General features: G+C 40.6%; 2 protein-coding genes across 12 annotated transcripts in view; one reads left to right on the plus strand and one right to left on the minus strand.

Moving 5' to 3' along the window:
- The window catches only part of RCBTB2 (RCC1 and BTB domain containing protein 2), a 44,899-nt gene extending 30,407 nt beyond the window's left edge, over positions 1 to 14,492 (plus strand). For 6 of the 11 annotated variants that reach the window (XM_010363855.2, XM_030922212.1, XM_010363851.2 and 3 more), the window contains 5 exons: positions 403 to 593; positions 1,450 to 1,576; positions 3,552 to 3,691; positions 6,907 to 7,037; positions 13,213 to 14,492. In XM_010363855.2, coding sequence (XP_010362157.1) covers positions 403 to 593; positions 1,450 to 1,576; positions 3,552 to 3,691; positions 6,907 to 7,037; positions 13,213 to 13,353 — 730 coding nt within the window. In that variant the 3' untranslated portion in view covers positions 13,354 to 14,492. The remainder of the gene's footprint in view (positions 1 to 402; positions 594 to 1,449; positions 1,577 to 3,551; positions 3,692 to 6,906; positions 7,038 to 13,212) is intronic. The other 5 variants (XM_010363854.2, XM_030922207.1, XM_030922208.1 and 2 more) reach the window with 3 other exon arrangements.
- Positions 14,493 to 22,747: 8,255 nt separating this feature from the next.
- Positions 22,748 to 26,976, minus strand: part of RB1 (RB transcriptional corepressor 1) — a 177,317-nt gene continuing 173,088 nt past the window's right edge. The window contains exon 27 of the mRNA XM_010363858.2: positions 22,748 to 24,633. Within this exon, the coding sequence (XP_010362160.1) occupies positions 24,560 to 24,633 (74 nt within the window). The 3' untranslated portion in view covers positions 22,748 to 24,559. The remainder of the gene's footprint in view (positions 24,634 to 26,976) is intronic.

Raw genomic sequence — 26,976 nt, forward strand, 5'->3', positions numbered from 1 at the left:
GACCCAAATCTTTATTATTTTCTTCAGTAAGTAATGTTTTAGGGGAAAAAATTTAAACCACCCTTTTTTGGTGGGGGGACCACTACTCTCTTGGGTTATACTTGAATTTCAAAATAGGATGGTGCATATTTTTATAGGCCTACTGGCTAGAAGTGGTACAAATAGATCTTCATGAGTTATAAGTGCCATTGAAATGTGGCTTAAATGTGAATAACGGTTTGGTGCCTGATAATTTAGGAGATGAGGTGTATGAGTCATGTGGTAGTTTTTTTTTTTTTTTCTTTTCCTGACCCTTTTTTGTAATTTTATGATGTCCCACATCAGTTAAACCTGAGTGGGGGAGGATACAATTTGTTTCTACCCTGGTCACTGTGCTTATGTGGTGTGTATTTGTGAATTTAGGATTATCGAGATTGCAGCCTGTCACTCCACACACACGTCTGCAGCCAAGACGCAGGGTGGACACGTGTACATGTGGGGCCAGTGTCGGGGTCAGTCCGTGATCCTCCCGCACCTCACCCACTTCTCCTGCACCGACGACGTGTTTGCCTGCTTTGCCACTCCTGCCGTCTCGTGGCGCCTTCTCTCCGTGGGTGAGCTAGTCACTGTCCATTTGGGGGATGGCCCAAAAATCTGGGAAAGAACTCAGGGCTTTACTTTGATAATGAGGATTTTGTTAGGTGCACTCTCATAATTTATTTCTCTCTGATGGGCTTCTGCAAAAGGGAACTAATTTTATTTTCTTCAAAGCATCAGAAACCAACACTAGTACTAAACTAAAAGTAATTTTATTTGACTGCTTTTTTTTTTTTCTTTAAGAGAGAAAGATGGGTCTTGCTCTGTTGCCCAGGCTGGAGAGCAGTGGTGCAATCGTAGCTCACTGTACGCTTGAGCGCCTGGACTCAAGCAATCCTTTTGCCTTAGCCTGTTGAGTAGCTGGGACTATAGGTACCCACTACCACGCCTGGCTAATTTAAAGAAACTTTCTGTGGAGGTGGGGTCTCACTGTGTCACCCAGGCTGGTCTTAAACCGTGAGCCTCAAGCCATCTTTCTGTCTCCACCGCCACCAAAGTGTTGGGATCACAGGTGTGACCCATTGTGCCCTGCCCTTATTTGACTGCTTTTTAATTTTACCGAGAAACTGTGTCTTTTACTTTTAGCTAGCATATTTACTCAAATGTTTAAAGTTTCATTGAAAATTAGTGATGTGGCTTGGGACCTTTTCTTATTATTTTGCCAGATTTATAAGCTGATGTGTGTGAGATTCTTATCCTTAATGATTACAGAGATGCATATCTGTCTTCAGGGGAAAAAACCCATTGCTCAGTTGCTCAGTTATTTTGAGGAATTCGTATTTTCATGAGCATCAGTAGAGCAGTGCCATACCCTGGCCTGCATGTTCTTTATGTCTGTAGCTAACTCTGGAAGCATTTGCATTATTCTCCTAGAACCCGATGACCACCTCACAGTGGCTGAGTCACTGAAGAGGGAATTTGACAACCCGGACACCGCAGACCTGAAGTTTCTGGTTGATGGAAAGTACATTTATGCACATAAAGTCCTTCTCAAGATTCGGTAAGGAATCATTTATTTTCAGAATTGAGAAAAATAATTCATTCAACAATTGTATTCTGAGTGTCCAACTCTGTTAGGCACCTCAGTAATAAAAAATGTAAGGCTGTTTTTGCTCTTACAAGCATACACTGGAATGGGGGGAAATATATGTGAAACAAGAAATAACACAGGTTGTGTGTGGTTCAGGGAATCAGGACCATAGGCGCTCCTTAGGCCTGAAAAGTGGGGTGGTCAACTTGGCAGCAGGGAGCAGCCAGTGCACGCTGCAAATGTGTCCTGTGCTCTGAACACCGTATTGATACTTGGACGTCCATCAGTTACCCTCTCTGCCTGGGAATCAAACTCGGCTCATAATAATCACTTTCTTTAATCACTTGTGGGGTACTTTTAGATGGTTTAAAAAAGAGAAGATCGAGGCCTTTCCAGACCAAAAAGGTCTGTAGTGAGGCTAGCACAGAGATTTTAAAAATCACATTTGTGAATGTTTGTGAGCAATGAGCTGTGTGCATTTCAAGTGTGCAGTTTGATGGGTGCTGACACATGTCCACGCCTGTGAAACCGCTGCCCCACATCCAGATAGAGAACATTCCCACCACTCTTCAGAGACCCCTCATGTCCTAGCCCTGGGTGACCGTGGCTCCTTCTGTCACTGTAGATGAGTTAACATTTTCTGGAGTGTATTTAGATTGGATGATACAGGATGCATTCGTTTGTGCCTGGCTTCTTTCTCTTACATGATGATTTTGAAATTCTTTACGTTGTTGTGTAACAGATATTTAAATCCTACCGCAGTGAGTCACAAACTCAACACAGCATTTTAGTCTCAAGTTCCTCTTTAGTAAGATCAAGCTATGCAGCGTTTGTTCACTCTCTCTGCATCACATCAACCTGCATGAAGGAAGGGGGGTGGATTAGTTTGCTGTAACAAAGTACTATAGGCTGGGTGGTTTAAGCAACATAAAGTTCTGGAGGCTGGAAGTTCCAGATCAAAAGTGTCAGCCAGATGGGTTTCTTCTGAGGCTGTGAGCGAGAATCTGTTCCTGCCTCTTTCCTGGCTGCTGGGGGTTTGCTGACATTCTTTGGCCTTCCTTGGCATGTGGCTGCTTAACTCCAGTCAGCATGTGGCATTCTCCCTTTGTGCATGTGTGTCCAAATTTTCCCCCACCTTTTTTTTTTGTTAGATGGCAGAGTCTTGCTCTATTGCCCAGGCTGGAGTGCAATGGCGTGATCTCGGCTCACTGCAACCTCTGCCTCCCAGGTTCAAGTGATTCTCCTGCCTCAGCCTCCTGAGTAGCTGGGATTACAGGCGCGTGCCACCATGCCTGGCTAATGTTTGTATTTTTGGTAGAGATGGGCTTTCACCATATTGGTCAGGCTGGTCTCAAACTCCTGACCTCGTGATCTACCCACTGGCCTTCCAAAGTGCTGGTATTACAGGCGTGAGCCACCGCACCCAGCCCAGATTTCCCCTTTTTATAAGGATGCCAGTCACATTGGATTAGGGCCACCCTGGTGACCTTCTTACAACTTGGTTACCTCTTTAAAGGCTCTCTCTCCCAGTGAGGTCGCATTTTGAGGTATTGGCCATTAGGACTTCAACATAGGAATTTTTAGAGGACATCATTCAACCCATGATGGAGTGAGGAAACAGAATTACTTAGATTTTATAAAAATAAACCCACTGCTTTCTCTAAATGCTGACAGTGGTTGTGGTGTGAGAGAGATGCCAGGGAGTCCGGCTCTGTCCCCATTAGCACGGCCATTGGGGCTGCTTCCCGGGCCACCCTTGGCAGCAGGTTTGCATGTACGGCCTTGCCGAATAAATGATTGTTTGAAAACCCAGGCCAGCAAAGAAAGTGAGGAGCCACAGCAGGCACGTGCCAGTGTGCACCTTCGAGAGAAGGGCGTGCTCCTCACAGAGGCCGTCTGTCCTGGCCGGGAAGCTAGGACCTGACATGCTGCTTTCTTCCTTCAGATGTGAGCATTTTCGTTCGTCGTTGGAAGATAACGAGGATGATATTGTAGAAATGAGTGAATTTTCATATCCTGTTTACCGGGCCTTCCTGGAATACCTGTACACAGACAGCATCAGCCTTTCTCCTGAGGAGGCAGTAGGTAATTGCCAAAGACTTCTGAAAACTTGGCAAAATGTTGAGGAACTGACAAGGTGGTTTCTATAGAACCTAAAAGAAAGTTGCTGTGAGGGTCATTATAGAAGTATTTCTTTTTGTGTGTGTTGAATCCAAACACATTTCCCTTGTTACTACTTTATGCAAAGGTTGACTGGACAGATAAGAGAGAGAAGGATCAAATCATCACCACTGTGGAGCATTGCAGGCAGCAGCATGGAGGAAGGGACAGAGACCGAGGGCCACGCAGCAGATCCCAGTGTCTCCACTAGCAGGGCCCGGGAATTCCACTTATTTCAGACTGTGGGCCCGAGTCAATCAAGTCTGTGCCGAGCGGCTTAGGAGGCTGGGAAAGTGGGCATTTCCAGATGGCCGTAGCTCAGCTAAAAATTCTGTGGTTTCAGTAGAAAGGAAGAATGGATGTGAGAGAGAGAGAGTGTATGTGTGCGTGTGCGTGTGTGTGTGTGTGTGTGTGTGTGTGTTGGGGTAGGGGTTGGGAGAGAGGCAGCTAGCAGCTTCTGCCACAGGAGAGATGTGATCTGTGTTTAAAACATCAGTTATTATATTGGTTCAGGTGAGAGATGATGGTCTCCTTTGCTGGGGCTGTATAGCAGTGGAAGTGTTGAAAGAGATCAGATTCTAGATAATATTTTTAAGAGGTTGCTGATGGGATTTGTTGATAGATGGGATGAGAGGTGTGAGTTGAGAGAGAAGGATGGCTGCACTGAGGTACTTGCCTGGGTAGCTGCCTTGATGGAAGTCCTATTCACTAAGGTGAGGAAGATGGAGAACAACAGGCTTGCTCTGGACTTTGAAAGTCAAAGGAGTTTGAGCTTCCCGTTAGATACCCAAGTGGTGATTTTTTTTTTGAGATGGAGTTTCACTCTTGTTGCCCTGGCAGGAGTACAATGGCACAATCTCGGCTCACTGCAACCTCCGCCTCACGGGTTCAAGTGATTCTCCTGCCTCAGCCTCCTGAGTAGCTGGGATTACAGGCATGTGCCACCATGCCTGGCTAATTTTGTATTTTTAGTAGAGAAAGGGTTTCTCCATGTTGGCCAGGCTGATCTCGAACTCCCGACCTCAGGTGATCCACCCGCCTTGGCCTCCCAAAGTGCTGGGATTACAGGCGTGAGCCACTGCCCCTGGCCCCAAATGGCGATTTTTTATAGGCCCACCCCTAACATTTGCAGGGCTCTGGCCAAGACTCTAAATGGAGACCTATGTTCCATATGTCTAAAAATTTAAAGTTATATGTCAAGCTAATGAACTTCAGATAAAATATGTCCAATCCTCCCTCTTTGAAAAATGTAATTTCATTAAGAACTGAAAGGACAGGTTTCAGTTTTAGTTGGCATTTAGAGTTGCTGGACTCCTTGGAGTTCTGTGCCAGAACCCAGTGGCACAGGCAGGACAGACCCCTCCTCCGGCAGAAGGGTGTGTGGGCACCCTAGCTTGCATTCCAAGCTCTATCCACCCCCAACCCAGGTTACCCTTTTGGGCCAGGGGGTCTGCACATTGGTGGTGGGGTCTAAGGGAGAAAATACCCACACATGTGGCCTCAGGGCCAATTATGCAGGCAGTCCCAGGTTCCCAGGTACTCAAAGTGTGGTCTAGAAGTGGGCATGTGGCTCCTTGGCCACCCTGTGCTGAGGGTGTGCGTGGAGGAGGTGCAGAGCCGGGGCTTGGGGCAGAGTCCTCTCCTAGGGCGGTGCCGCTTGCAGGTGCGAATCTGAAGCTTGGGGCCAAAAACAATGAAGCCATTCACAACTCTCAAGATTTCAGTGTCCTCCAGTGGGCTATCGTCTTTCCTCTGTAACTTTCCTCTGCTTTAATTAAAAAAGCAAGTTTCCAACCAAAGTCTACCACAAGTACAAGATTTATTAGCAGATAGACACAAAAACAATTAATATTGTAAAATAGGTGAAATCCCAGCTCTCTATACTTCATACACTCTTAAGTACCTTGCATGAAAAGTTAGCTTGAGGTGGACATGACAGTATTCTAGTAGCCGGATTCAGCTAACCTTTTGATCCTGGCTACCACTCATTTCACCAATGACAAACTAATTCTGACATTCTTTATGCTAATTACAAATCCTCTAATGAAGATTCAGAAAAACAAATAGGGTCTTTCAGATGCTAATTGACTGCTTCAATTAGAGTACTTCCTATCATTCCTTGGGGTAGAATAAAATTAATTTACATGTATCACCTCACCCAGTCTACATTGAATTACTTGAAAATAGGTGACAGGTAATATAACAGGACTCACCTGCATATATAGATGATATTTAAAACTCTGGGGCTGGAGTTCTGGGAAGTAAGTGAGAAAAGTATCTGAAAATGTAACCCTGGGGCACTCAAACATTTGGAAGTCAGGAAAAATGATTCAGCCTAGAGAACTGAGGAGCAACTAATTAAAGAGAAGAAAAATGCAAGCAGGTGACAAAGTGCCCTAAGGAGAGCATTATCAATCATAGCAAATGCTGTGTAAATGTCAAGTAAGAGGAAACTGGAGAATATGGCACCCTGGAATCCACTGTGACCGCCCCAGGTGTGATTGCAGTAGAGGTGGGGATGGGATTCTGCTTGTAATGGCTTGAGGTCAGAATGGGAGGTGGGAAAATGGAGACAGCAGATACAGACAGCTCTGTCTAGGAGTTTTGCTGTAGGGAGGAGCAGTGGGATAGGGTAACAGGAGGCAGACACATATCCATGAAAGAGTCTCCCCTCCCCTCCCCTCCCCTCTCTTCCCCTCTCTTCACATCCCCTCCCCTCCCCTCCCTCTTCTTTTCTTCTCTTTTGTTTTCTTTCTTTTCATGGCGGGCACTCTTACAGCATGTGTGTGCGCTCCTGGGAATGGCCCAGGAGAAGCTGACATTGAGATTGCAGGGGAAGGGGTCATTCAAGGTGCACATGCTTTTTCTTTTTTTCCTAGGAAAAAATTGTTAAAGCTATTCTCCCTATGCTCCTGTTTTTCAACAGCTAATGATTTGTGTATTGTATTTGCTCAGCTTGGCTGCCATCCTGGGTAGAGCCCCACACTGAAGTGTAAGTGTCAGTCAGCATCAGTCTACGCAGCGCTTCACTGAGGATTATATCCAAAATACTGTCAAAATCATCTCTGAGTGGCTGAGTGAGTGAGTGTAAATCAGGATGCTTGAAATCACTCCCCCTAATAAACACTTCTTTCCAACAGGTCTGCTAGACTTGGCTACATTTTATAGAGAAAATCGTCTGAAAAAGCTCTGCCAACAAACTATCAAGCAAGGCATCTGCGAGGAGAACGCCATCGCTCTGCTCTCGGCTGCAGTGAAGTATGATGCCCAGGTAAGGAAGCCTGCTTCCAGCAGCTGGCCTCCTGGAGAAACGGAACCGAGGTGCCTGCCTCATACCTTAAACTAAAATAAAGTCTGGGTAGAGGAAAGATCGAGTATTTTTTTAAAAAAGGAATAACAAGAGTACTAGACAACATATAAGTGAGTATTTATATAATGTTGGGGTGGACATCAAAGGCAGAAGCCATAAAGGAAAGGATTTATAGCTCTGATTTAAAAAGATAAGAAACTTTTATCCCCGTAAAAATACCATAGAGAAAATTAGAAAGTAGTGAGACACTGGGAAAAATATTTGCAACATATAATGAAGTCTGTTTACCAGAGTGAAAAACAAAAAGAGAATAGAAACAGTTTGGTTGAAAGAAATGGACCAAAGAACAAATGGCTCTATAAACAGACAAAAAACATAAATGAAAACAAGGTATGGCTTTTCACCTGTCAAAGCAGGAATACATTGTTTTGGAGACAATGTATAAGATCAGAATAATGGTGTTCTCCTAAACTACTGATGAGAGTACAAATTGATAGGGAGAACAACTTGGTATAATATGTGTTAAGCGCCTTAAATTAAAGACACAATTCTTCAAGGAATTCACTCATAAGTTTTATCTTGAGGAAGTAATCATGGATTTGGACAAAGACTTAGCTTCAAAGGTGTTTACTGCGGCAGTTTATAATTTTGAAAAATTAGAAAAAGGTTAGTGTGAATAGTGGAGGCTTGTTTATAAAATGTTAATATCAAGAAATTATGCAGCTATTCAAGATAAAAGTGAAAAACTATTATCCTATTTTTATTTTTTGAAAAGGTATAACTAGCTGAATAAAAAACTAAAGTTCATTATCTACATAGAAAAAAAGACTGAAAACTATGCTTAGTGGTTATCATTGAATGGTGGGATTGTGGATGATTTTTATTTTCTTCTCTTTGCTTATTTTTTTTGAACTTTTACAGTGGCCATGTATTGTTATGATAATAAAGAAAGGAAAGAAAACCAATCTTATAACCAAATCTTTAGGAAACAGGCCATAACATCTTCAAGTCAATTTCCTTTTGGTATAAGGATATCCTCTTCTTTGGTCAAAAAAACAGAGACATTTTAGTAGATGAAAGGTTATAACTTTTTTTCTGTTTATGTAAATAATACTATGCTTATTAAAGAAAATTTGTAAAAGACAAAAAGTGTGAGGAAGGTAATGACTCATCAACTAGAGAACAGTAGCACTTTCATATAGCAGCTTCTGAGTTTTTGTTTTATGTCACATTATGTATTTGTAAATACTTGAAACCTAGATTTTTTTTCACTTAACATTTAAAAAAAATACTACCTCAAAACATTGACATTTAAAAGCACAGTGAATGTTTTATATCAAGGCAATAACATATTGGGGACTTACAGCACAGAATGTTTCATGGGCAAACAAAATCCATGCACTTTTCCTAGTCTGTTCTTTAGCGTCACAGTGATGAACCATGGTGATGGAGAGCCATCTCAGATGTCAAGACGGTGCCTCGTGGTGTTTGCATCTGAATCAGGCTTCATTTTTAATACTTTTTAATATTCTCTATTGATGTGAATTATTTGTCTGGCTACATTCCAGCTCTCTGTTTTCTAGAAAGTAACCTCTTTGAGGCATGGCAGGGACTTTGTTTTGCTCACAACCGTATCCCCAGTGCCTAGGATGGTGTCTGACACATAGCAGGTACTTACTAAATACTCCTTTCATGGATGTTCAGTTTTGCCTATAGAGATGCACTGTTTTACTACAGCCTGTCCAGCTAATTGTTGTACCCTAAATTAGTATAATAGACTACAAGTAAAATAGACTGTATATATACTTAATGTAAAATACAAGCTTTTGTAAATAAAGAACAGTGCCGTATTTGATTTGCCTAGCTCAAATAAGCAAGAAATGGGCTCTTTCCGCAAATTATTATCCCTCATGCTGGACTGTCACTTAGTATATAATTCATCTGAGCCAGGGATTATTCTAAGCACAGTTCATATTTCATTTACTCCTCAAAACAACCTTGTAAGACGTAGGCATTATTATATTAGATCCAGTTTATAAATGAGAAAACTGAAGCTTGGGGAGATTAAGTAATCTGAGTAAACTAGTAAACTGCAAAACTGGAATACAGTCCAAGATTGGGCAAATTTTAAAACCGCATGTTTAACCACAATTCTCCATTGTACTCAGTATTTTGAAATCAGGAGTATTTATGCATAGATTCAACAGATATTCACTGAGTGCCTGTTACATGCCTGGCACTGCCCTAGGTACTGGGGTACTGCAAATGAACAAAACAAACCAAAATCTCTGCCCTTGTGGGAATTTCTGGTGAGGGGAGACGGGTGATCCATAAATGACTAGGATATATAGTATGTCAGATGGTGACAAGTGATATGGAAAGAAGTAAGCCAGGGAAGACAGCCTAGGGAATGCCATCCTGAGATGAAAGTTGAAATTTTAAATACAGTGGTCAGGGAGGCAAGACATCACTGAGCAGGTGACTCAAGCAGAGACCTGAAGGAGGTGTGGGTGGTGTGTTCGGGAAAAAGCAAGCCCAGTGTAGATGGAGCACAGTGGGGAGGGAAGTAGCTGATGAGGTAGGGAGATGGTGCGGTGGAGGTGCACAGTGGCGTGTGTGGGAGGAGGCAGGGCCCGCAGAGCCCATAGGCAGGTTTCAGGAATCAGAGTTCCAAGGTGAGTGGCTATCAGAGGGTTTGGAGAGGAGCAGATGTGATCTGATGGGCATTTGAAAGTAATCCTCCTGGCTGCTGTGTTGGGGGGGGGGGGGGGGGGGGGAGAGAGAGAGAGAGAGAGAGAGAGAGAGAGAGAGAGAGAGAGAGTGTGTGTGTTTAGGGGAAGGAGAGTACTTAGGAGGCTGTATAATCCAGTAAGTGATGATGGTGGATTGGTCCAAGTTATCACCTGTGGGGATGGTAAAAAGTGGTTAAGATTTTGAATGCATTTTGAAAGTAGAGCCAACAGGATGTACGGATGGATTCGATGTGAGGAAAGAAAAAAGATGACTGAGGAGGTTCTGGGCCTCAGCAGCTGTAAGGATGAAAGTGGCATTTATTGAGCTAGAGAAGATAGGAGCAACATTTGGGGGGAAATATCAGGAATTTGGTTTTGAATATGAGAAGTATGTGATGTCTGTTAGACATCCAAACGGAAATGTCTAATAAGCAAATTGGATAAGCAAGCCTGGAAGTCAGAGAGAAATGTACTGAAGTCAAAGCTATGAGGCAGTGACGTGAGACAGGTTTGAGGATTAAGTCCTGAGCACTCCGTGCTTACAGGAGATAAGGAGACACCAGCAAAGGAGACTGAAGAGGAGTGAGCAGTAACGGAAGAGAGAAACCAGCAGACCATTTCCTGGAGGCTGGGAAAGAAAACGAAACAGGAAGGAAGAAGTCTGAACCACAGCAGATGCTGCTGGCAGGTCTGCGGGGAGAGCTGAGAACTGACCAGTGGGTTTGCCGATGGGAACGCCTCAGGGGCCTTGGCAAGCAGTTTTAGCGCAGTGAAGCGGGGAGTCTGATGGAGCGTAGAAGTAGAGGAACTGAAGATGGGGAATAGAGACAGGTTTTCATGGTAATTTTGTTATAAAGATAAAAAGGAAGAGGTTTGGGGGCATTTGAGGTAAAACATCTTTACTTTTTTAAGATGTAGGAAACGGAAGCTTGTCTAATGATGCAAATGACTCAGTGAAGGGGAATCAGCCAGTGATGCAGGGGACAGTTGCTAGAGCAGGGCCCCGAGTAGGTGGAGCAGTGGGATCTAGTGACAGAGCAAGGGCTCTGCTTTCTATAGAGTCTTGGACCGTTGATCCAGAGAAGATTGCATCCATAGGCCTCTCTGTAATAGGCAACGAGACGTGGTGGGGAGAGCTTGTGGAGGTTCTTTTCAAGTGATTCTGGTTCTCAGTGAAACAGGAAGTCATGTCAGCTGAGGATGAGGATGAGAGGGGAGATGTCAGGCTTATGGGGAGAAGTATGGGAGTCCTATAGGAAAATGAGCAAACTAGGAGAGTGTGGTAGGACTTCAGGACAGAACAGAGGGCCCCACTTTGAACATGAAGCCACATGGAGTGGTAGCATTCAAAATAGACTACAATTCTTTAACTGAAAAATAATGGGGGCCTTGTTTTATATGAACAGAATTCCCTTAAAACCAGTACCCCCCATGCCAATTTATTGAATTCTTAGAATCACAGGCACTCTTTCCAAGTCCTGTCCTTAATTTAATACTTAGGGGAAAATCCCACTCTAGAATAAAGTAAAGGAGCATGGATCCAAGTGATAACTTTTTAGGGCTTTTTCATTCTCACATTAATTAGCAATTTTCCCGCTGCTGTCCAGATCTGTGAGGCATCAAACTGCGCCTCCGCCAAACTCAGACACACTCCAATGTGTGTGGTGTAGGTATGAATTTCTCCATTCCTCTCTGCAGAGTTCAGCCAAAGAGATGATGCATCTCTATCTGGTTTCACTTTGATGTGCTGTAGGCAAAAATGCCATTTCTAAACACTTAAGCAACAGCACATAATTTTAAATGGATCCTTGGCTATGCAGCATGTGTCAGTGAAGCACATTTTTATGTATAGTATGCTGTGATGACAAGTGGGTGCGTGAATTTTCCCTGTTTATCACTGAGGGCTTACCTGGAACAGAGACACATCATATTGCTTGTGTGGTACCAACAGCCTGCTTGGTTATGTTCAGGCGTGAAATAAGTTTTTTCCTAGTATAGTTTCTTTCTTTTCTTAAAAGAAAATGTACTCGTCGGTTTACATTTTTTCTATTTTTTCCATCTTCAGGATTTACTATTTTTCCATCTTCAGCATTTGCTATAATTTACATGTCTAAAGAAGAAAAGGCGGCCGGGCGTGGTGGCTCAAGCCTGTAATCCCAGCACTTTGGGAGGCCGAGACGGGCAGATCACAAGGTCAGGAGATCGAGACCATCCTGGCTAACCCGGTGAAACCCCGTCTCTACTAAAAAATACAAAAAAACTAGCCGGGCGAGGTGGTGGGCGCCTGTAGTCCCAGCTACTGGGGAGGCTGAGGCAGGAGAATGGCGTAAACCCGGGAGGCGGAGCTTGCAGTGAGCCAAGATCCGGTCACTGCACTCCAGCCTGGACGACAAAGCGAGACTCCGTCTCAAAAAAAAAAAAAAAAGAAGAAGAAGAAGAAAAGGCTATTGTGTGTAATGTGCATATGTAATTGCTTAGAAGGTATTTGGGGCTTTTTAAAATTTTGTTTTTTATTTTTTATAAATTACCTACAGTAGCTTGGAGAGGAAAGTTAAAAATTGACCACCGCCTAGCGGCATCTTGTCCTGGGCCAAGTAGCCCAAGGGTTTGAGGCATATCGGAGGTCTCAGCAGCCTGCCCTCACTTCTCCAGGGCCAAAAAGCATCTGGTCAGCCTGATTCTGATTTTCAAGTTATAGTTCTAATCAAGCAAATTATTACAACATTATTCTTTGGCCCAGAGCGCATTACAGTAAGCCAGAAAACACCAATCTGTCGGGTCTCTTTTACCAGAGCCTTAGAAGTCATGATTTCTTTAAAGCATTTTCCCAGTTGAGATCATTGAAGGCATATGTAGTGTGATCAAATCCATTCATCCCATCCTGTGTCGTCTCATAAAGGCAAAACGCAGTGACCTGTTAATGACTTCAGAGCAGCAATTTCCTGGCATTACTGCTTTTTATGGCTTACCTTTTTGTTCCACCAACTCTTTACAGACAGACAGACATAAAGACCCTGATATAAATATAAAACAGGACTATAGGGCTTTTAACAATTATTGAAAGTGAAATCAACAGTTACAAATACTGTCACTAGACAAAGGTACCAAAGAATTCACACACTCACTTGCCTGTCTCTGGAAAGAAAAAGTGAGATTCTTTACCTAGGTTAGTGCGGAGGAACTTGAATGTTACTCTGTGCTATTTAAATTTTTACAAGCATAGATGATTCATATTTGTTACACTTTTTATGACTATTCTTTAGGTATTACCATACCATCATTTCCTCCACTTGGCTGTCAAATTCTTTTTCCTTGCCTAACGTGTTTTAGCAATTTTCATGCTACGCTGCATTGAATTAGGAAATATAAATTTATTAAATGATCTTTGTTGTTGTTGTTCCTAGGATTTAGAAGAATTCTGCTTCAGGTTTTGCATAAACCATCTGACTGTAGTAACACAAACTTCAGGTTTTGCAGAAATGGATCATGATCTCCTGAAGAACTTTATCAGCAAAGCAAGCAGAGTTGGAGCCTTTAAAAATTGATCCCATCTGCAGGAAAGGAGTTTTTGAGGCTTTCCATTTCCCCTGCAAAAGCCAGAGATGAATCACTTCTCTTTAATTAATAGTATGTATGATGAGCTACATTTGGCTGAGTACTTGTATCTGTCAAAAGAAGGATGGTGGTGAGTGGTCTTTGTCTGCCTAAATCCAGAGTTTATGTAGAAAGCATTGAATGTTCTGATCAGATGTGACTAAGGTCAAAGAAAAAAAATGGAAATATCTTATTTACCATTTACTCTTTTGAGTCACTTAAGTTGGACGCCTTTGGTACCCTGGTCTCAGTATATGCTATTCTGGCCCAAATGTTCCATTATTCAGCTAGCTGATACCACATAGATAGCTTGACAAGGAGTGCTGTCCTTACCACGTTTTCAGCAGTCAGCACAGTGCCTTGCGTATAGTAGGCACTCAATGTATTATAAATCTGAGAACAACTTTAGTTGTGGAATACTGGGGGAAGGAATAATGTTCACAAAATAAACTTAAAACAGCCTGTAATTATTGAGGTTCATATTATTCTGGTATATCATTCTGAGAAATTGTGGCTAATTTAAAACATTGTTTAGAATTCACAAAAGGCCTTGGCAATTAAATTGTCAGAGGCCCAAGGGCTAATTTTAATTTTCTTTTTACTTGGTGTCGTTCATTAATTTCTCACATGGGATTATGGAGTATGAAGTAATATCTTTGAATGAAATTCCTGGGCTGATCTGCCTTACATAATCATGTAAGGTCCTTTGCTTTTCTTTGTGTTAAGTGGGATTTGCTTCTGTAAATGAAAATGACAATGTGCTTTTCTTGTAGTTGACTTTCATGTCAGTATAAAATAGGTCTCTTAACCTGGCACCAGTGTAACTATAAAGCACTCACTGAGAAGCTGAGAAGGAACTGATACTTACATTTCATGGACAGCATGAACAAGAATGAGATAAATTTATACTTTTTAGATCAAAACAAATTAACTAATTGCAAAAGAGAAACTGGAATGGAACATAGTCTCAGATTCTTCTAACGTGTATCTCACAATATCATGTAATGTACAGAAAACCCTTTTGGAATTAGAATTCTTGTTCTGATGCTGAACTATTTGATAATAAAGTACTTATTTGCAGATAACAGAACAAATATGTTGGGTTTTTTTTTATCCCCAAACAGCAGCAAAATTATAAAATGTCAACCTCATGTATCTTAGATGTACATAAATCAGTTGGATATATTATACTCTCATAAAGCAGTTACTCAGATAAAGTCTCATAGTAAAAACCACCCTGGAGCACAAATAGCTTATAAACAACCTAATTATTATTCCTATTATTGCCTTTGTCTGCTCTTTATTGGCAAGGTGACTTTTTTGAAGACTATTTTGTAGAGTGGTTTTAGGTTCACAGCAAAATTGTGAAGAAAACACAGTTTTCCCTTATGCCTCATGTCCCTACACATGCACAGCCTTCCCTGCTGTCAACACCCCCCACCAGAGTGGTACATTTGTTATACCTCATGAACCTGCTTGGACACATCCTTATCACCCACAGTCCATAGTTTACATTAGGGTCCATTGTTGGTGGTACACATTCTGTGGATTTGGACAAATGTATGATGACCTGCGTCCATCATTATTATATCATACAGAGTAGTTTCATTGCCCTAAAAATCCTCTGAGCTCTGCTTATTTATCCCTTCCTCCTTTGCCCCTAACTCCTGGCAGCCATGGATCTTTTTACTCTATCCATAGTTTTGCCTTTTGCAGAATGTTGTATCATTGGAATCATACAGTATATAGCCTTTTTGGATTGGCTTCTTTCACTTAATAATATGCAATTAAGTTTCTACAAGTCTTTTCGTGGCTTGATAGCTCATTTCTTTTTAGTGCTGAATAATACTCCATTGCCTGGATGTACCACAGTTTATCCATTCACCTCCTGAAGGACATCTTGGTTGCTTCCAAGTTTTGGCAATTATGAATAAAGCTACTGTAAACATCTGTGTACAGGTTTTTGTGTGGACATAAGTTTTCAGCTACTTTGGGTAAATACCAAGGAGCATGATTACTGGATTATATGTTAAGAATATGTTTTGTTGTTTGGGTTTTTTTTTCTAGAAACTGTCAAAATGGCTGTACCATTTTTCCTGTCCATGAGCAGTGAATGAAAGTTCTTGTTGTTCCACATCCTCACCAGCATTAGGTGTTGTAAGTGTTCCATTCTAACAGAGTATTCTCATTCTTGTTTTAATTTGCATTTCCCTGATAACATATGATGTGGAGTATGTTTTCATGTGCTTATTTGCTATCTACATAACTTCTTTGATGAGGCGTCTGTTCAGATCGGTAGCCAATTTTTAAATCTTTTTTAAAATTGTTTTGAATTCATTGTATATTTTGGGTAACAGTCCTTTATCAGATATGTCTTTTGCAAATGTTTTCTCCCAGTTTGTGGCTTGTCTTTTCATCCTCTTCTTTGGGTCACATTTTGAATCCATTATTTCTGCTATGATTTGGATGTGGTTTGTCGTTTGCCAAAACTCATATTGAAATTTGATCCCCACCGTGGTGGTGTTGGGAGGTAGGGCCTAGTGGGAAGTGTGTGGGTCCTGGGGGCAGATCCATTGTGAATAGATTAATGCCCTCCAGCAAGAGTGGGTTCTGCTTCTCTTGGGACTGAATTAGTTCCCAAGACTGAGTTGTTATAAAGGGATTTCAGGCTGGGCGCAGTGGCTCACACCTGTAATCCCAGCACTTTGGGAAGCCAAGGTGGGTGAATCACGAGGTCAGGAGTTCAAGACCAGCCTGGCCAACATGGTGAAACCTCGTCTCTATTAAAAATACAAAAAATTGACCAGGCACGGTAGCTCAAGCCTGTAACCCCAGCACTTTGGGAGGCCGAGGCGGGCGGATCACGAGGTCAGGAGATCGATACAGTCCTGGCTAACATGGTGAAACCCCATCTCTATTAAAAATACAAAAAATTAGCCGGGTATGGTTGCAGGCGCCTGTAGCCCCAGCTACTCAGGAGGCTGAGGCAGGAGAATGGACTGAACCAGGGAGGCGGAGCTTGCAGTGAGACGAGATTGCGCCACTGCACTCCAGCCTGGGCAACAGAGGGAGACTCCGTCTCAAAAAAAAAAAAAAAAATACAAAAAATTAGCCGGGCGTAGTGGCAGGCACCTATAATCCCAGCTATTTGGGAGGCTGAGGCAGGAGAATCACTTGAACCTGGGAGGTGGAGGTTGCAGTGAGCTGAGATTGGCACCACTGCACTCTAGCCCGGTGACAGAATGAGACTCTGTCTTAAAAAAAGGGGATTTCAACTACCTTTGTTTCTCACCACATGATCTCTTTGTGCACGTCTGCCCCACTTTGACTTTCCACCATGACTTGAAGCACCCCGAGGTCCTCAGCAGATGCAGCTGCACAATCTTGAAGCTTCCAGTCACCAGAACCATGAGCCAAATACACTCTTCCAATTTACGAATTAACCCAGCCTCAGTTATTCTGTTATAGCAACACTAAATGGACAGAGTTTCTCTTTAACAAATCGCTTAACCATTTTCTTCAGACTTTATCTGGTAGAGGCAAAGAGTCTGAATGTCTCTAGATCTAAATCAGAATCCTGTTTTTAAAACTATACAGTTTTATTCTGTTGTTATTTTAAAAGTAGCATTATACCATTTGTTTTCATTTTTTGATGTTTGTTATTTTATCCAACAAAAAAACATGCAAACATGGCAAGTACCTATAGCATCCATTCTGGCCATTAGACAACCACAGTCTTTGTTTCTTTGGTCTCTTTCCCTCACCTTCCTGTGCTAGCTATAGCTGACTAGGCTTTTATAGCTTCACAGTGTCTTCCTTTTTCTTATTTCTGACAGGGTCTTCTCAGGCTCCTCAGTGCGTTTTTCTTTTGTGAACTCGTTTCATATAAAAAACCACAGTCTTTGTTTCTTTGGTCTCTTTCCCTCACCTTCCTGTGCTAGCTATAGCTGACTAGGCTTTTATAGCTTCACAGTGTCTTCCTTTTTCTTATTTCTGACAGGGTCTTCTCAGGCTCCTCAGTGCGTTTTTCTTTTGTGAACTCGTTTCATATAAAAATTGGAACACTCAAAGGGGAACAGGTAAGTTTACTTGGGGATGAAAAATGGACTACCCTTTACACACTCCACCATGGGTCAGTAGGCATACTGCCAGAGTACAGGTTGTTACTCTGGACTCTTATCCTATTTTGCTCCCTAAGCTTTGTTTTGTGTAGGTTTGCATGCATCTTATCTCTGCACACAACAGAATAATCTCTGGATTTTTTTTTTTAAAGACAAGAGTGTTGCTCTGTCGCCCAGCAGGCTGGAGTTCAGTGGCGCGATCTTGGCTCGCTGCAACCTCCGCCTCCCGGGTTCAAACAATTCTCCTGCTCCAGCCTCCCAACTAGCTGGGACTACAGGCATGTGCCACCACGCTCGGCTAATTTTTGTATTTTTAGTAGAGACAGGGTTTCACTGTGTTGGCCAGGCTGTCTCCTGACCTCAAGTGACGTGACCCAACAAAGAGAATCAGAAGACAAGCCACAAACTGGGAGAAAATATTTGCAAAAGACATACCTGATAAAGGACTGTTATCACGCCTGGCCAATCCATGGGACTTTCACAGGATATAGATTCAAGGATTCTAATTCACTGTGTGTGTATGTGTTTTATGTATGTATGTGTGTGTGTGTGTGTGTGTGTATTATATGTACATTTTTTTATTTTTATTTTTTGAGACAAGGTCTTGCTCTGTCACCCAGGCTGGAGTGCAGTGGTGTTATCATGGTTCACTGCAACCTCTACCTCCCAGGCTCGGGTAATTCTCCTACCTCAGCCTCCCAAGTAGCTGGAACTACAGGCACATGCCACCAAGCTCGGCTAATTTTTTTTTTTTTTAAGACAGGGTTTCACCATGTTGCCCAGGCTGGTCTTCAACTCCTGGATTCACACAATCCGCCCACCCCAGCCTCCCAAATTTCTGGGATTACAGGCGTGAACCACCATGCCTGGCCCAAATTAAGTACTTTTTTTTTTTTTTTTTTTTTTTTTGAGACCAAGTCTCGCTCTGTCACCCAGGCTGGAATGCAATGGTGTGAATATCGGCTCACTGCAACCTCTGCCTCCCAGGTTCAAGCGATTCTCTTGGCTCAGCCTCCCAAGTAGCTGAGACTACAGGCACATGCCACCATGCCCAGCTAATTTTTGTGTCTTTAGTAGAGACAGGGTTTCACCATACTGGTCAGGCTGGTCTTGAATTCCTGATCTCAGGTGATCCAACCACCCTGGCATCTCAAAGTGCTGGGATTACAGCCATGAGCCACCACGCCCTGCCCAAATTCAGTACATTTTAAAAGCTCCACACGTAATTTGATGTTCAGCCAAGAATGGGAATTAGTGGTTTAGCCCTTAAAACTTCTGACGCCAAACAATAAAGAGCTAGTTTTAGATCTGAGAGATGACAGATGAGTCCTGGGTGTGGGTACATCTATCTGAAAAAACATGCTTCCTTTCTGGTCTTTGTGGATAGGCTTGCCATTGACACTCCTATGGGAAGGAAAAGATCCCCTTTTAAAATTTTCCTTCTAACAGATGAGTGTTTGAAGAACCTTAGTGATATGTGAGAGAAAAGGTACATTTTCATAAGGACACTACTTTAGAAATTAATGGATTCTTTTTTTTTTTGCACAAGTTTATCTTAGATTTTCCCAAAAGTTTTGTTTCCTTTCTTGCTCACACAAGGAAGTCAGTGTTTTAGTGCTTCTAAAATAATTGTCCGCTAATTTACACAGAGAAAGTTTAAGATTTTACAGGAATGAAGAAGTGCCCTTATCTGCTGGTAGAGGTTTGTGAAGATGCCATTGAATTCGTTTTAAAAAACAAAGGTTGAGAATGTTCAATATGTTCTTCAGGTTATAATTCATGTAAATTGCCAGTCATTCTGGACCTTAATGTGGAGAGTTTTATTTAGAGGCTGGATTCTTAACCAGGAATAATGAAAAGATGCAATTTCAAACTATATAATCTTAACTATCTTATTATGCACCCCCCCTTTATTACATCAACAGAGTTGGGAGAATTGTGAAGAGAAAGGAAAAGATCAAATCTTACTGTTGTTTTTAATTCAACCTTTGTCAAAACACATAGAAATACAAAGCTTACCAATTTTCTCAGTAAATTCAGTTAAAAATAACATTTTGTATTTAGGAAGTAACTGAAGTTGGTCTGTGTAATAAATTTAACCTTTCATATTGTCATTATTTAATATGACAACTGTCATATGTCAGTACTAATATATATAGTCCCAAGATAATGGACACACAAAAAAGTATTGAGAATGGATGACTATGCTTACTGTGTATTAAAAGAGCTTGTTTTAATCTCATGTAGACATTATACAGTGCTACCATAATATATTTCTATTTAAGAAGCTACACCTATGGTGGAAATTTAATATTTCTGGAGACAAGGTTTGAGTTGTCCTGTAAAATATCTATTTAGTCCAAAGGAAAATTCTACTGAAACTTTACCTATGCTGTGTATACTATATTGGCCCTAAAATGAGGAACAAAAATATACTTCTAAAAGCAAGTTTCTATGAAATCATCCAGATGATAATAGAACTAGTATAACTAGTTTCCTTCCAGCCATTTGTACCTTTAGAAAGCTGTAATGAAAAAGTAAATAGGCCAGGTGCGGTGGTTCACGCCTGTAATCCCAACACTTTGGGAGGCCAAAGCTGGCGGATCACCTGAGGTCAGGAGTTTGAGACCAGCCTGGTCAGCATGACGAAACCCAGTCTCTACTGAAAATACAAAAAATAGTCAGGTGTGGTCATGCGCTCCTGTAATCCCAGCTATTTGGGAGGCTGAGGCAGGAGAATCGCTTGAGCCCGGGAGGTAGAGGTTGCAGTGAGCCAAGATTGTGCCACTGCACTCCAGCCTGGGCAACAAGAGTGAGACTCCATCTCAAAAAAAAAAAAAAAAGTAAATATATTAATTTGAATTTGCCCCTTTTATTATAGTATTTATTCATTGGAATACTAAATTCATCTCTAGAAGTAAACAATTCTCTGCCATGAAGACAAAATTTTTTAGTGTAATTTAGGCTGCTGGATTTTGATGTGACCTAAGAGACTGCATTTCATTTAAGATCCCTGCCCAACATAAATACAGCCTACCGAGATATGCTTGCCGCTTTTCCTGCTCCGCACACTTTGCCTTTCTTCCTTCGGGAACAAACGTGTCGCTGTTCCAGAAGGAAAGAATTTCATCTGCCATGTTTTTGAGAAATCATATACATTTAAGATAATCCCTTGTCTGAAGCCCTTGGTGCCAGATGGGTTTCGTAATTTTGGGGGAGTTTAGAATGATAATATGGTACATATGCCAAATAATACATAACACCTAAGGTGGGTCTGGGTTAGCTCCCAATCAAACATATTAATATTTCTGCAGTGAGTATTCCAAGAGAATATTCCAAGTATGATAAAGATTATAAATAGCTCTGTGCCAGTTTACATATGGTTCTGATGCCATATGACTTTTGGCATAAAACACACAGAATCACTTGGCTTTTAAAGTTTTCTCAATTTTGAAACTACAGATAAAGGATTATAGACTTGTAATATACACAAAGGCCTTTTATACTTTGCATTAGACGAAGAGAGATACTTGAGGCCCATTTTACTATGACCTCCTAGTTGTTCTTCAGACATACCAGACATACTCCTCCCTCTCTCCGTGGAATGTTTGACTCCTCTTTGTGTCTGGCTCACTCTCTTGTCTCTTTCAGATCTTTGCCCAAATATCACTCAAGTCTTTCCCTGACCACTCTCTTTTAAATTTTAAAACTCCTTTCCCTACCAGCCTTCCTTGCCCTTCTCTTTGCTTTGTTTTTCTCCACAGTCTTTAATACAATCTCACATACTATGTATTCCTCATTTATTCATTCGTTTGCTCTCTTTGCCTGAAACTAGAAAGTCAGTTCTGCAAGGATGGGGATTTTAGTTTTATTTATTCATTTTTATAGCTCTAGCATTTACAACTGTGCCTGGAATATGGTAGATACTAGTACATGGCATTTTAAAAGAGGAAGAGAGTGTTGTTTGTTTTCACATACTTGGAAAAATATGGAAAACATATATTCTGTTTTTTCCTCTACAGATGGACTTTCTAGGTACTAGATCTGAAGTGGTCAATAAGAATAGCTAGGCCGGGTGCGGTGGCTCACGCCTGTAATCACAGCATTCTGGGAGGCCGAGGCGGGCGGATCACGAGGTCAGGAGATCGGGACCATCCTGACTAATACAGTGAAACCCCGTCTCTACTAAAAAATACGAAAAATTAGCTGGGCATAGTGGCGGGCGCCTGTAGTGCCAGTTACTCGGGAGGCTGAGGCAGAAGAATGGCATGAACCCGGGAGGCGGAGCTTGCAGTGAGTGGAGATCGCACCACTGCACTCCAGCCTGCCTGGGTGACAAAGCAAGACTCCATCTCAGAAAAAAAAAAAAAAAAGAATAGCTAGGCTGATGGCTACAATCTGGGGTGGGGAGTGGCTAGGAATGGGGAGACAGGTAACAAGAAAGGCAATTTCAGATGGTGGGAAATAGTGATGGACGCTGTTGCACTTTTGAAGGACAATGATACAATACAAAGTGATGATTTTAGCTTGGTGGTCAAGGAAGCCCTCTGAGCTGAATTCTGAAAGACAGAAAGGAACTGGCTTGCAAAATTGTGGGAAAAGAGCATTCTAGGCAGAAGAAGGAAGAAATATAAAAGCCTAAGGTAAGAATAGGCTTGGTATTTTAAAGAAAAAGGTTCAGTGTGGCTAAAGCACAGTGACAAGGAGAAAATTCTACAAGATGAGGATGGGAAGTCAGTAGGGGCTTTATAATTCCTGTTAAGTACTTCAAGTAGAGGAGCAATGTCAATCAATTTATATTTTTAAACAATCATTTTTGTTCTTTATGGAGTTTGACAGTAAAGACAGAAAGGGAACAGGGAGACTAGTTAGAAGTCTTCAGCAGTGGTTCAGACAAGAATTAACAGATGGTTCCTAAGTTTTTGACTTGATAAGTGAAATGGAGAAAGACCAGGGTAGAAAAAAAAAAGATTTTTGTTTGATTTTAGTTTATATTTTGAGACATTGGGTAGAGGGGAGTAGAATCAAGAGTTCTGTTGGCTATAAGAGCCTTGTCCTCTGTGAAAAGATCAGGGCTGAAGAAATAAATTTGGAAATCTCTAGCATATAGAGCCCCTTAAAGGCTGAGAATGGATGAGATACTAGGAGAGTTATCTTCTATCTTCTCCTAGATAGAGAGGAGAACACTAGTGTACTTAATACAAAGAACACAACATCAGACCAGTAAGACTCTTAACAACTAATTTATTTTAAAATAGACAAACTATTAATTGTAGAAAATAGTAACATAGCAATTTTAAATGTACAGTTTTAACCAATACAAAAAAGCAATAAAGCAATAATATCTGAAGCATTATTTAAGAAATCTCAGTACACGATCTCCGAAGTTCCTAAAATTCTGGCACTAATTCTAATGTGAACTTAGAAGCAAAAGACCCAGAAATAGTAAGCCCTTGACCTAAAAACTAACTGATTTGTATGATATTCATGCAGAAATTAATGATGAAAGGGCGTAAAGTTTTCTAGTGCCATTGTTATCAAAATAACTGTCAAAATAGTAAGTTTGAAACTTAATTGAGCACAAAATAAAATTTTGTTTTCTAACAAGACCAGATTTCTTTTTAAAAATAATTCTGAGTTAGACAAAGTGATTTTCCTAAAAGCTAGCTGGGGCTACCTTAAATGTCACCTATTTTAAATTACAGCATCTCTAAATAAGTTAATCACACAAGATAGTTTAAATACACCTTTAGGTGTAGGGGAGGGGAGAAGCGCCTCTTTTTCTAATGCAGCTGTTTTAATTTGAAGCTTTTGCACAAAATCAGATAGAAACATTAATGCCTAACCCATAATGACCCTTGATTACTTGTAATTTTGGACTAGAAATAATGTGGCTTTGAACATGCCAGTGTTAGACCATACTGACTTAAAAAAATAAAAGATAGACAATTGCCAGTTCAAAAGATACATGGAAGACATGTACCATTCCAGACAAAACACAAACCTTCCCAAATTAAGGAGGGCAGAATAATTTTGAGATGCAATTAGACAAATCTCTATGAAAAAAAAATTAAGGCTCCTATAGTTAACAGTCTGTTTATGGAGTAAAATTAATTTGTATCTTAATTCTTCAGGACCCAGAAACGTTAGAAAGTACACTTGGGATATACTGTGTTAGGGTCCTCTATATCTAAGATCTGGTAGAGCACTTTACTTTTTCAAGTACTAGATGGGTACTTTATAAATTCAGTGATCTGAATGGTATAAAAACCAAGAGTACTATCAATAATCCTCATTTAAAAACGTAAGTTGGATGAAGAAAATAATCAGTAAATTCTTTTAAGTTCTGAGGTATGAAATCTGTGTCAGTAGTATGATAGTATCATGTGTTTATACTTTGCTTCCAGCTTTTATTTAATTAAAAGCAAAAATTTATAAAACAAGCACACATTATATCAGATTCCAATAGTAAAATACAATCTAATGTGTACAATTAGTAATTTTTTTCTAATTTCTAATAATATCCATTTTTGCAGAAGGGTTCAGGATAATTTGGGTGAATGGGCCGTCAATCAAATTGCATTTGGAAGATAGGACACATTTGCTAAGGGTGTTCATGTTAAATTAAAAAAATATACATATAAATTAATAAAAACAAGAGCAAACATCACATATACGCTACAAAAGAAGGCAAAGTAGTCAGACAGGCATGGGTTATCAGGACTCCCACTCTAGGGCCATTCTTACTATCCATAAAGCACAGCAATTTTACTTTGGAAGTGGAAACAATCTGCTACAATTTTTTAAATGGCAGGATTTACACAAGATTTTTCAATCTTGTATAAATAACAATGACTAACATTTCAAGTGGCTTAGGAATCACCCAAACAATTGCATCTGCACACTTTATATCCACAAAAAGAACTGAAGATATTAAATGTGGCCATAAACAGAACCTGGGAGAGTTACACAGTCACATCTGTCAGAGACAATGAATCCAGAGGTGTACACGGTGTCCACCAAGGTCCTGAGATCCTCATTTCTCTTCCTTGTTTGAGGTATCCATGCTATCATTCATTTTCTGCTTTTGCATTCGTGTTCGAGTAGAAGCTGGAAAAAGGATGAAGAACTGTTAACAGCATTGATGGTACTGGGTAAGGTGGCAAGTGGCTGCCATACATATGATGCTAATGTCAAACTGATGGCGCTCAGGACCTTGCAAAAGCAGTGGTCTTCATTCTAGTATTTGACAGTACTGTAGGGAGTTACAGTAAACAATAATTTATCGCATATTTCAAAATAGCTAGAATTGTAATGTTCCCAATGCAAAGAAAAGATAAACGTTTGAGGTGATACATATCCCAATAACCCTGATTCGATCATTACACATTGTGTACATGTATCAAAACATCACATGTACCCCTAAAATATGTATAACTATGATATATCAATTTAAAAAAACTCCCCCTGCCAAAAAAGCAGTGGTCTGCAAATCTTTAAAAATCATATATCCATGTGAGTAAATTTTTTCCCAAGCCTGTACCACAAAAATATGTATGCGTATACAAATTATAAAACACATACCACAAGCAAACATTAAAACGAGATAAACAGAACTTCTATTTTATGTACCCCAAAAGATGATCTTGCATACTTCCAGGTATGCCCCATTTTGCAGGCCACTATTCTAGATATGAGGTGGTTGATGCTTGGCATATACTTCAGCAGACTAGAATACTCGGCTGGCCCAGACCGAATATGCAAGAGTGAGTAGTGGTATTCTTTACAAAGCTATAGTTTCCCTTATGTTTGGAGATGCCTTGCAGGTACTGCAAATACATCAGATCATAGCTCATTTAAACTGGGCATAGATTTTTTTTTTTTTTTTTTTTTTTGAGACAGGGTCTTGCTCTGTTGCCCAAGCTGGAGTGCAGTAGCATGATCATGGCTCACTACAGCTTTGACCTTCTGGGCTCAAGCAATCCTATTACCTTGGCCTCTCCAGCAGCTGAGACTACAGGCACATGCCACCATGCCTGGCTAATTTTTGGATTTTTTTGTAAAGATGGGGTCTTGCTATGCTGCCCAGGCTCGTCTTGAACTCCTGGCCTCAAGCAATCCTCCCACCTTGCCCTCCCATAGTGCTGGTGTTACAGACATGAGCCATCGTGCCTACCCGGGGCATGACCATGTTAAAAGCATGTTATGAATTACAATAAAGACAAATAAATTTATTTTAAATTTCTTAAAAATTCTTAACTTGATTTTAGAGGTAGGCATGAGCTCTTTATAAAGAAGAACATTTGGAAAAATGGAATGCCCTTTCATTCTGGGCAATCCAGCATTGTGTGATGATCTTTCCTAAATGTAATTGTTTAAGAAAAGCTGAAGAGCATCCTCGAGACTCCACCTCAAAAAAAAAAAAAAAAAAAAAAAAGAAATGCCTTAGCCTCAGGGGTTAAAATTCTGGCTGCTTTTTCACAATTTTGTAGATGCACAAAGGTCCTGAACTTTGGCCTGGCAGAGGAAGCTCGCCATCATAGCTAAGTGTGTCACTGGGAAATGTACTAACTATAGCAACTGAACTCTTCTCTAAGAAAATATACATGTTTTTACAGCTTTCAGCTCCTTTTTAAGTGCATATTTGTGGGTTCCAAAATGTTTCCTTCTGTCTTCAAGGCCTGATTTTGGTTATAAGCCTCTTGTCTATTTTCGTGTGCGGAGGGGAAAGACACAACTATTTAAAAGTTAAAATAGGAACATATAAGTCGACATAAAATCCAAAAAGGGATTCGTTTATGACTAGAAAATTTTGCTTTAGTTCGTTTTAATTCAATTATGTATTAAAAATAATACATAAAAAAATTCTTTTAAATATCTTATTTTCAAAGTTAGTATCTACAAAGATGTATTAAAAGAAAGCCTCTCATTTTAATTGGTATTGTTCTCATTAGTGTGTCCTGTGACCTAGGAATGATAGTTTTAACACCTATCTCCTGAATATTTGTCTTCTTTCAAAATCCCAGTTCCTTTTCCTATCAATGGGTCTGGCAGCAGATACCGGGAACTGTTACACTCACTACCATAGCTACGTAAGACAACTCAACAGTAGTCAGTCAACATTTCTCTCTTTTCTAATGTGCCTTCCATCTACTATACTTGGATTAATTTTCTTTCTAGTCTCAGAGTAGTTTTGAATAGAATTCCACTTACCCTAACATTATATCACTCTGTATAACTTGAAAAATGACACAGTGTTCTTTATTAAAATTCTGATTTCCAGTAATGGAAACTTTTGTTTGAAATTGTTTAAGATTTGCAAATAAGGAAAGTTTAATAATGGCAGAATCAAAGGTTATTCCTTAAATAAGGATGATGATGTTTACATATGCTAGGTTTATAAAACCTATCCCTATATCTAATACTCCTGAATAGTTCCTCTTTGTAGTTCTG

The sequence above is a fragment of the Rhinopithecus roxellana genome, chromosome 18 (assembly GCF_007565055.1).
Source record: "Rhinopithecus roxellana isolate Shanxi Qingling chromosome 18, ASM756505v1, whole genome shotgun sequence".
Lineage (NCBI taxonomy): Eukaryota > Metazoa > Chordata > Mammalia > Primates > Cercopithecidae > Rhinopithecus > Rhinopithecus roxellana.